This window comes from Impatiens glandulifera, chromosome 5, assembly GCF_907164915.1.
Source record: "Impatiens glandulifera chromosome 5, dImpGla2.1, whole genome shotgun sequence".
In the NCBI taxonomy this organism is placed as follows: Eukaryota; Viridiplantae; Streptophyta; class Magnoliopsida; order Ericales; family Balsaminaceae; genus Impatiens; species Impatiens glandulifera.
The window spans coordinates 34250718-34261761 of record NC_061866.1 but is presented as its reverse complement, the minus strand read 5'-3'; the positions used below and the strand labels follow the sequence as shown (position 1 = coordinate 34261761).

Genomic DNA, 11044 nt, shown 5'->3' with positions numbered 1-11044 from the left:
CATTCAAGACACCACTTTTGGCCATATTCAATGTTATCGCACCATTAGAAACATAGTTACAAAGAGAAACTTTAAGAGTCTCACATGAATCAGGCAGAGTAGTCAATAACCAAAGCCCTTGAATATCGTCTTTGAAATTCATTCTCATTCCTGATATCTAATCAAGAACGCCCTGAAACTCATTCAAGTGATAAGCCATAGAAGCACTATCACTATATCTCAAAATGAATAATCTTTTGGAGTAAAAATAATTTGTTACTTCCTGTCTTTGAAACGTACAAATTCTCAAGCTTACTCTAAAAAGTAAGTGCATTTGTCTCATGTTGTATGTGATCATAAACATTCTCTTCAACATATTGACAAATGAAACCACATACTTGTTCATGCTCAAAACCACATTCATCATAAGATTTGGAGATTAGTTTCTCACTACCAAAAATAGGTAAATGCAAAGACTTCACAAATAGAATATCTTTCATTTTACCCTTCAATATATGATAGTTTGAACTATTCAAAAAAATTATTTTGTTTGTTTTAATCTCCATAAACACAACAAAATTAAAATGATTAGAAACAAACTCTAATACCACTATGTTGGGAATAAAGCAGAATAATCACATTTGTGATAATAAATTATTCTCCACTTGATTGAATCTTTAGGAGCGAGAAACAACAAACATAAAAGGAAATATAAATGATACAAGAAAACCAAGAATTTAGCATGGAAAACCTTCTCAAATCAATGAATAAAAACCACGGGACTTTTATCCAAATGAAACTTCACTATAATGAAATGTTAAACAAAAAACAAATGAAGATAAGATCTAAACAAAGAAGAGATTTCACTATCTCTCTACAAGTGTATAATAGATGTCTCTCAGATGTTTTTTGATAAGACCGCTTCTTCCAGTTTTTATAGCAGGACGAAGACAGATATAAAGTCTTTTTCAATAAGACAAGCATGCCCCTATTTAACATAAATAGGCTTCTGGGATTCTGAGCATTTTAAACAGGCTAGACTTTTTATTACATAGTTGGGAGCCCAAACAAATAACACAACATGCCACCTTGTTGAATGCTCTATACCTTTCTAATAGAGATGGAGAGAATGACATTTTTAGGGTTTACTTGTTTTAAATGCCTATTTGATCAGTACCCACAAGGCCCAACAACGAGGACGCCGCATGACTAAATTGGAGAGATTGTGATGTATCATATCAGGTAATCACATCAAATATAGACTCCTTATAAGAGTAAGGCTAATAAACTATATAGACTCCTTATAAGAGTAAGGCTAATAAACTATAATATATAATTGTGGATACTTTTGAATTTGGATTGTAATGACCCAATAATTTGTTCGAAAGTATTTGTAGTCTATCATATTCGCGAATAATAATACCCGAGTTGGGTAAATCTAACCAAAGCAATATTTCTTTGAGAACATATTTTGTCCATAATTTGATGAGTAATGTTTTGGCACAATATAGTAGAATTAGTGGTATTTTCTTCTTCTTTATTTGAAGTATTAGCAAATGAGCTGCCTAATTACCTCATGTCCAAGAACAAATATAATCTTAAAGAGATGTAACATGATTTTTAGAATAAATTGAATCATGTCATATCTCGCATTTGCGACATATCAATAACTTGTTCAACTCTTGAACCAATCATTATATGTTCATTCTAAGTATTGTTGCATGCTTGTCAATACATAAAGGGACGTAATATACACTAGATTGTCGGGGTTCAATAATATAAATTCTCATTACTCCTATGCGAACCCTAGTAAAAGAAAAAACACATGAAACAATCTCATCTTCTCAAAACATATCTAAATCAACAATCCAATATTGTAAATTTCATTCACTTATTTATATATTTAGTTAAATTGTAGATTTTTTGTGTTTGATCAATTCTAAAAAGAGTTGGGTATTCTCATGTACTAGAGGATTAGTTGGGAAATTTGATGAAATGGCCTTACTAATGGCCTTAATTCCAAAAAAGGCCCGCGCTTACTAATGTTTGCAAAATGGGCATTTTTGTCCTGCGAAAAGTCCGAAATAGCCCTCGCGCGCCCGATTTACCACTCATTAACGAGAAATTCTATTCACGCATTTCATCTAAACTACGTGAATTGATTAATGCGTTTTAGATAAAATGTGTGAATGGAATTTCTCGTTTTTCAATTTACGGGAAAGGTTATTCATGCATTTTCATCTAAAACGCGTTAATCAACTCACGTAGTTTAAATTTAATGCGTGAATGATACTTCTCGTCTTTCATCGTATATATAACTTTTTTGCCCTAATTTAAAACAAAACCCCGATTCACGAATATCCATTTCTCTCTAACCCCGACTCTCAAACCCTACTCCCTGAAGACCACTACCACAAGCAGCAGCTGACGACCACGAGACCTCTCCGTTTGAATTCGTGACCCACTACTCTCCGTTCTCAAAATGGGTATGTTTATTTTATGTTTTTTAGTGATTATGAACACTAGGTTGGTTATATTATAGTATAGCTAGGTTGTATTTTATAACTCCTCAATGAATGTGAATCAATATTATGTTATACTAGATGTTACGCTCATGTTTTAGTATAGCTCACTTACGCGTATTTCACTCACGCGTATTGTTTTCCCACTCACGTGAAATACTTACTGAGGAGGAGTTTGCTGGTTTGTTTCATGGAGATACAATGTGCCAAGAATTGTCCACAAGTTTGCTTCAATTGACCTATTGGATAGGGGTCTCCTATCCCATTAGATTCATTGAAGCAAACTTATGGAAAAGTTGATGCATTGGATTTCCTGAAACTCTACCAGCAAACTCCTCCTCGGTTATGGTTCATACCATCTTCAAAAAACAATAACCGAAGTTATTCTTGTAATATTGTTGAACTGTTTTCAATTGCAGCTCAAGTACTTATTTACTTTGATGGAAAGTGGAAAATTACGGATGATGTTACTCATTTTTCTGCAAAGTCAAAAAGCGGTATGATTGTTCCCCAAAATTCTACTTATGCCCAATTAGTTGACCTAATTTATTCTATTACCGATGTTGAAAAATTTAGATATGATTTATTGCTTCAAACCAAGTATAATGTTCTTGACATTAATGTCAACTTATGGAAAATTTGACGAGAAGTATCATTCACGCATTTCATCTAAACTGCGTGAGTTGATTAACGCGTTTTAGATGAAAATGCGTGAATAGCCTTTCCCGTAAATTGAAAAACGAGAAATTTCATTCACACATTCATCTAAAATGCGTTAATCAACTCACGCAGTTTAGATGAAATGTGTTAATGGAATTTCTCGTCAATGAGTGGTAAATCGTGTGCGCGAGGAGTATTTTGGACTTTTTGCATGACAAAAAGGCCCATTTTGCAAACATTAGCAAGCGCGGCCTTTTTTGGAATTAAGGTCATTTCATCAAATTTCCCGACTAGTATATACAGTATGTAGTAAAACATTTCTAGTTCAATTGTTGTTAATTTAGTAAGATGTTTCTAGAGAGAACTCTCTCTTAAAATATTATCTATGCAGGGATTTGTGATCATTTAATTTTTTTTTTATAGTGATCATGATTGAAAAACATATATTTATTATGATTGTTAAAAGTTATAATCAAATAATTAATCTGAATTATAACAAGAAAAATCATAATAATATGATCATCATAAGAAAAATCATATGTTAACTAAATGAACCAACATAATCAATCAATCAAATGATTAAATAACATATTAAAATATTAATAAAAATATATTTATTTTATAATTCAGTTATTTGAAACTATTCGTATATTTAATAAAATTAGAGTCCACCTACATTTATTTCTTAAAACTTATGTATCTCTTTTAAAAAAAATTAATAAAATGACATTAAATCGTTTTAAAAAAATATATTAATAAACCCAAAGTTATAAAGAAGAAAAAATATAAATAATTTAAATGATATTTGATCAACCATGCATGAGGTAAGAAAATATTTCAAATAATCCAACATGAAACTATGGGTCTTTATCTATCTATCCATATGGAAATGAAAGATCTTCCACAATGTTTGGTCTCCTAGAAATTGGCGCGCCATATGAATTCTGAATTATGATCATTCATCATTATCATCATCATCTTCCCCATTGGATTGAGCGTCCAGAGCTATCTCATTCACACCTGCAATTTCTTCATGCGTGACTGCAATTTCTGAACATTGCTTCTCTCTTACTTATGATGACTTTTTTAAACTCATGTGTTTTTGTTAGTTTTATTATTCAATTCATGTGTTTTTTATACTTGATCATAAACAAAAGGAGGTGATTTTAAGAAAATAATTATTTTTTATAAAATAATTTAGAAGGTATTAATATATAAGTTTCCTTTTTAAAAAAATCATAAATATAAAAAAAAAATCGTTTGAATAAAAAAAATGACATAAATAGAAAACAAATAAAAATTAAAAATAGAAAATTAAAAACAAAAAATAAAAAACAAAAAATATGAAAAACGCGTTACTGGTTAGATTATCGAGCTCGTAAGTTATCGAGAAGAACGATTAACTCCTCGACGACGGACTCTACCGACTTTCAGAAATGAATATCAAAAAACATCATAATAATAACATTATATATCAGACGTATATGATAAGTGAAAGTTCGACAATTTCTCTCCAACTATATTTTAACAAAAAAAAAATAATGGAGATGATAACTCAACTATATAGTTTTGACATATTATACACATCAATCCAAATTTTTCAACAACTAAAAAATATACATGAACTTAAAAGGTATTAATATATATATTTTTAATATTTTGATTAAAATATTGAGTGATATGATTTGTTATAATTGATAGAGGGATTATGGTTTGATTTTTTTGACAAAAGAAATGGAACAAAATCCAGCCAGGGTTTGACTCAAGAACAACTAGATAAAGAGAAAAAATTATTTAAACATTTGTTCTTTTTTTTATGTTGAATTATTTGAGAATTTTGTTGATTTTTTATACTAAAAATAATTATTGTATAAGAAAAGTATGTTGTTTGAATTTTAATTTATTAAATAAAGTTATTTTGTATCTCAAATTTAATTTTTATAAAAATAAAATAAGAATATTCAGTTGATAAATTAAATTAAAAAACAATCTCAATTTTAAAATTTTCAACAGTAATCTCAAGGCTGTTTAAGGCTATAAAAAATGTCTGGTTTACAAATTCATGAAATTTTAGATGTCACTTCATGTAACACTGATCTCCAAATTTCAATTTATGAATTTTCTATTAGGAATTGAACAATAGACATTTGTCTTTTAAAACTACTCTCTAAAATTTGCTAAATCTATATGTTCTCTAAGTTTAAAATCCGAAAAGCTTAATTAAAATGAGTTAAAAGGATTTGAACTTACATTTATAAGTTAAAAATTATGTTTGTGAAAGAGAAAACAACCAAAAACAAAACCCAATAAAAGTTGTCGAACTTTGAATTTTTTTTCAAATCAGGCATGGTCTATCAACTAATGTGTAAGAACATCTCCAACCCACCTACAAAATCTCCAACCCACCTACAAAATGACTCTTAATTCACACCTAAAACAAAACTCATTTTTTCTCAAACAAAAAAACTCAAATACGCAAATTTGGGTATGTATTGTTCAAATACTCAAAATGTTTTTATATATTTAATATTTTATATAATTATTATATGTTTTCTATGTTTTCTTTTATTAATATTTTTTAAAATATTATAAATTTTTAAATTTTTAATAATGAACAACATTGATAGAAAAAATTAAAAAATAACAAAATAATTTTAATAATATTTGTTTTGATATAACTTTTTTTTATTTGTGTAGTGTAATTGAGTTTATTTTAAAAAGTTTAATTTATTTTTTTAATAATGTTTGCTTTGATATAATTTTATTGATCGTGTAGTATAATTTGTGTTTGTTTAATTTATTTTTTTTATGTGTATAAATTTTTTATTTATAATTAATTTTATCTAATGAGTGTGAGTTTGAAAAATATTACGATTTGATTTGTAAAGTTGATATATATAGAGAGATAGGATTGAAAAAGTTTGTGTAAAAGGAATATTTTAAAAATATTCTTTTAAGTTTGAAAATTAGATTTTGAGTTAGAAATGAATTACGGTTTGATATGACACTCACATTCACTGCATTTTGAGTTTGAGAATGAATTTTTGAAAGTCATTCTTACCGGACATGTGACTTATGAAGCCACACATAGGAAATATTCCTCCACGAGATTTCCAATATTAGGGAGAATTTACCATGTTTAATTACTTTCTTAAGTTTTGAATTTCTTATAAACCATAAATTGTCTAAAACATGCTGCAATGATCATTTCGTAAGAGCATTAATTGTAAAATAAATAACTTAAATCTCAAACTAAACTATGTTCTCAATCTATTTTCCCTTGTGTTAGTTAATGGGTTGATGAAACTTAATATTTGAAGAAATAGACATGATTGAGAATAGCAAGAAAATGAAACCCACTTGCTAAATCCTAGCTAGATGTGGGACCGGGACCAAATCAGCCCTGGCCTGAAAGTGAGCCAAATTTATATAATTTGGCCATAAAAGTCACAACCATTATTACTTGTGTTTGCCATTACAAGTGTTATCAAGCATCATTTTCCCATCAAACCCTTAATTATTAATATTCACATAATCAAGGGTTGACATTGCCGCATGGATACATAAAAAGTCATTATCATTTCATCCTAATTTCACCACCACACCAACTTCATATGATCAATTAATCATCCTCCCCCAATTACAATTTCTTTCAAATATTAAAATATTGTATGCAAAAAAAATCATTGAGATATAAATCCATAATATAAGAAGGAATAATCTTTAGCACAAAAAAAAAACAAAATAAACCAATTATATATACAACATAACTCAAATATTTGTTAATATTTTCTCCTACAAATCTAAGTTTTTATAAAGAAATGTTGACATTCTCAAAAGTGCCAAGAACTAGTATCAATCTATATTCTACTACATCTAAAATTCTATTTGCATCAAAAAAAATTCACTAATAATCATGAGGAGTGATAGAAGAAGGAAATTTGAAAGAGAGAATGGGGAAAGGAATGATACGTCACTACATCACTGGTTGGAAAAAGGATAAAAGGTGAGGAGAGAGAAGAGAGAGAAATTATGTTATTTTTTTGACTAATCAAATTACGTCACGTCATTCCCTCCCCTTATTCCCTCCCTCATATTCCCTCCCTCATATTCCCTCTCCCAATCATTTCTCAATAATCATTTACATCAAAACTTCTTATAAAAAAAACTCAGAAAACTATTGATACAAGTTTTGCAATAAGAAAGATAAATAAATGAATTAGGATTGACCATGGTGCTAAAGGGTGAAAAGATTTAATATTTCAAGTATTACAATGAGTTTTTGGAAAGTGCTTCAAATAGACTACAAGAATTTGCAGGTCTCATCAAAAGGGTTTAATTTACAACTTCAAGTAAATGATGAGATATTAGATAAACAGAAGTGAGACCTATAAAAGATGGGGATGAAATTAACTATATTTTAGTGCATGGATTTTTAACAGTACATGATCAAAAAGTTTCTAATTCAATTTTCAATAACTTGGGTAACCAACTGAGAATAAACAAGTAAAAAAAAATTAATTCCTAACAATTATGGTTCATATACTAAAGTCATAAAAGCCTTCATTCCTAGAAATAGGTTTATATCACCTAGAAAAATACATAACTTATTAGTTGGTTGAGCAATAGATGAACAACAAACCACAATAAGAAACGTAATGGGTAGGCATAATCCGATAAACAAACATTCAGAAATACAATAATAAAAGCTTCCATTTGCCTAAGAAACCATAATGTCCCATTTGGACAATGAACATATAGTACATTTTATTACAAAAAATAATAACAAAGCCGCAATCTTCAGAAATTAAAGAAAAAAAACAATAACCAATCAAATACGACGTTGTCTCGATGGAGGAAAAAAATGAATAAATGTACTAAAAAACCGCTCATATAGAATAGAATGAGTGATGCTTTTTAGGGTATACCTAACTAACTAAACTATACAGTCACATCAAAGGAAGGTAAGCACCCCCATGGCCTTTTCTTAAAACAAGTGGTCCAGCATTATCGGGCACCCGATCAAGTGCTCTATTACAAGCATCAATCACTTCCCCAAAATCAGTAGAAGCCATATTAGTCACCAACTGCAATCTCAACCTCAAATCCCTAGTCCTCTTCATCAAACACTTAAAAGACCTCCACAAATATTTAGCCCACTCAGAAGGAACCCCTCCACCTCCACCCGTCAACCAAACAGTGAACTGTGACTGATCACCTCTCGCAGCCAATTCCGACTTATAAAACCTAGCCAAATCCGCTAGTGTCGAAGGCTGAAGTGGAAGAACCGCCACAAATTCAGCCACAAATTGTTCTAGAAGCTCTGGCTTAAGCATATGGTTCCAAAGCACTAAGGCCCATTCACTCGGCTGGTTAAGACTGTAGGCGTCTGCAACAATTAAGGCGTCCTGGAAACGGGTCTGTTCGACTAGGGCTCGTCTGGCGTTTGTTTCTGATAGGTCGAGCCAACGAAAATCTGGCATGCGGATTTGGAGGGAGACTAGGGATGCACGAGAACAGGCTGTGTGGGTTTTGTTTCCGGCGTCTATGGAAGAGTGGACTTCGGAAGCCTCGATGTAATACCGCATTGATTCTAGAAGGTCCTCGTTTTGGTCCTTGTCGTAACGAAGGAACCATTGGTGAGATGATTGTTTGGCTCGAGATTCTAAAAGAGAGGCTGTTTCGTGCTTCATGTCGAAATGAGTGTATACCTGCAAACAGAAGAAATAAAAATGTCAGTAACTTTGTATGACAATTTCCTTATGTCGTATAGCTGTGGCGTAATCAGCCCAACAAAAATAATAAAGTACAAGTCATGTCATAAGTTAAAGTAAAGTTATATGAAGCTAAGTTGCATCATATTATTCGCAAAAAGAAAAACTTGTTAAAATTAAAAAAACAAAAGCAGATATTTATTGATTTAACTTCGTTTAGAAAAAACCCAGTCAGGATAATTTTATTGATAAGATGGACAAAAACTAGTCCTAACAGATAAAAAAAAAACTCCCAAAGTACCTACAAACCTCAAAGGGGCCTGAGTATACCAGGACACATTCCTTTGTTTAGAGCAAGATTTACATAAGAAAATATCGAAAGATTATGTGATAAAAAGGAAAGGACAAAAATGAATAATTATCTAGCCCTCAACGCAATATCTAGAATTTTATTGATTACCAACATAATAGATGGCTAAATTTATACCTACAAGGTTGCCATTTAATGAAGGGATCCCTTGACAGAATATATGGCTATATTTTTCGTTCCTTGTAAGTTGGGTATCACTTTTTGAAGGGATGGTTTCTTATGTAGATACTTATTATTACCATTCCAGACACAAACATAAGAACAGAAGAGGACCATTGCAGATAGTTGGATCCAATCAGTTTGTAACTTATGATTGGAGTACAGGACGGCTCGCCAACACCTCGCGACAAGGAGAACAATGAGCAAACTTCAGAGGATGAAGTTTGAAATGAAATCCCATATATTTGCCATAGTTTTTTAATGTAGAAAGAATCTGGGGGTTTTAAAGATGTGAGGAGAATTTCCAATAACTTTTAGGTGTTTCTCACAATTGAGGCAGGCAACTCATGCGGAAATAAGAAAAAATTGAATTGTCTTGTTCTTTATTTATGGGTCATAGTGTCCTACCCTTTTACATACATAATACACAACAAATTCTAAGATAAGAGGACTTTCCTAGAATAATGGGATAATTACATCTAGGATAGATATCTTTTAATAGGTAAGATAATCATCTTTAATACATACATATCTATCTAACTAATATTAGGATAATCCCATTATTCTAACTAATCGGGATATACTTCAAGATCTTGACATGCAGTTGACTGATACTCTTGCCCGAGAATCCACCATAAAACATACACATCCATGAAAATACTGGATAGTAACTAGCATCAGGGGTAATATTTTCAGTCAAACTTCAAATCATTCTCTTAAAAGATAACAAAAAATGCGATAAAGCAAGAGATCATACAAACATTATAATAAAAACAGTAACATAAGAGATAACATACCATAGCAAATGCATCAAGGTCATCCGGGTTAAACTGTTTTAATGCGGTAAGGACAGTCATTCTAAACCCCTGGACATTTGTGTCAGCAGCAGCTGAATACTTTTGAAGGAGTAGCTCCAGCTGCCCATTCTCGATTAGAATTCCAAGAATGAAATTCAGTGCATGGAAGTTCCCAACACCTGTTATGAGACGGGCTAAACATGGAAAATCACCTTCTGCAACATAGGCTTCTACCCTGGTTGTTGCTAGGGCTACAAGAACATCAACTCCATCAAGGCAAGCTGATGATTTGTAGAAATGATGAGACAGAATAAGAAGCTCAACCTGAAACAGCATTAGTACACAAATGTCATCAAGGATGAGTGAGGAGCACTACATACGTCTTCCATGTATTTACTTCTGGAATAGATATATACTACGCTTTATCATTGGTTTGTTTAAATTTATATACAGTATTTGATTTGCTTGAATACAAGTGTGTCATGCATGGAAAGAAAATTGCAGTAATGTCTCGAATATTTTCTTCTTGCAAGCAAATCATCATATTTCATTTGTCCCTTTTGCAAAATTTTAGAGGATTTTTTATCCTTTGTGGAACTTTGTCTCTCTCCTCTTTATCATCTTCTTCTTGTCCTTGGGAAGGCTTTTGGGCTTCTAATGTTAGAGTTATTTCTTGTTGGGACTTGGTCCTCTTATACTTCATTTCCTTTATTGTAGTGGGGGCTGTGAGGGATCGTGATAGTTTCCTTCAGGAAATAAACCCTGGGTTTAAACGAATATATATTTATATGTTATGTATCTATTGTATTTTCTACATTTTTTAAGATATCAATTAAAAGATAT

The 11044-nt window shown here is 31.0% G+C and overlaps 1 protein-coding gene across 1 annotated transcript in view; it reads right to left on the bottom strand.

The window, feature by feature from the left end:
- Nucleotides 1–7856: 7856 nt before the first annotated feature.
- Nucleotides 7857–11044, bottom strand: part of LOC124938865 (spatacsin) — a 28181-nt gene continuing 24993 nt past the window's right edge. Inside the window, exons 27-28 of the mRNA XM_047479390.1 lie at nucleotides 10202–10525; nucleotides 7857–8872 (exon numbers count right to left, since the gene is read on the bottom strand). Coding sequence (XP_047335346.1) covers nucleotides 8111–8872; nucleotides 10202–10525 — 1086 coding nt within the window. The 3' untranslated portion in view covers nucleotides 7857–8110. The remainder of the gene's footprint in view (nucleotides 8873–10201; nucleotides 10526–11044) is intronic.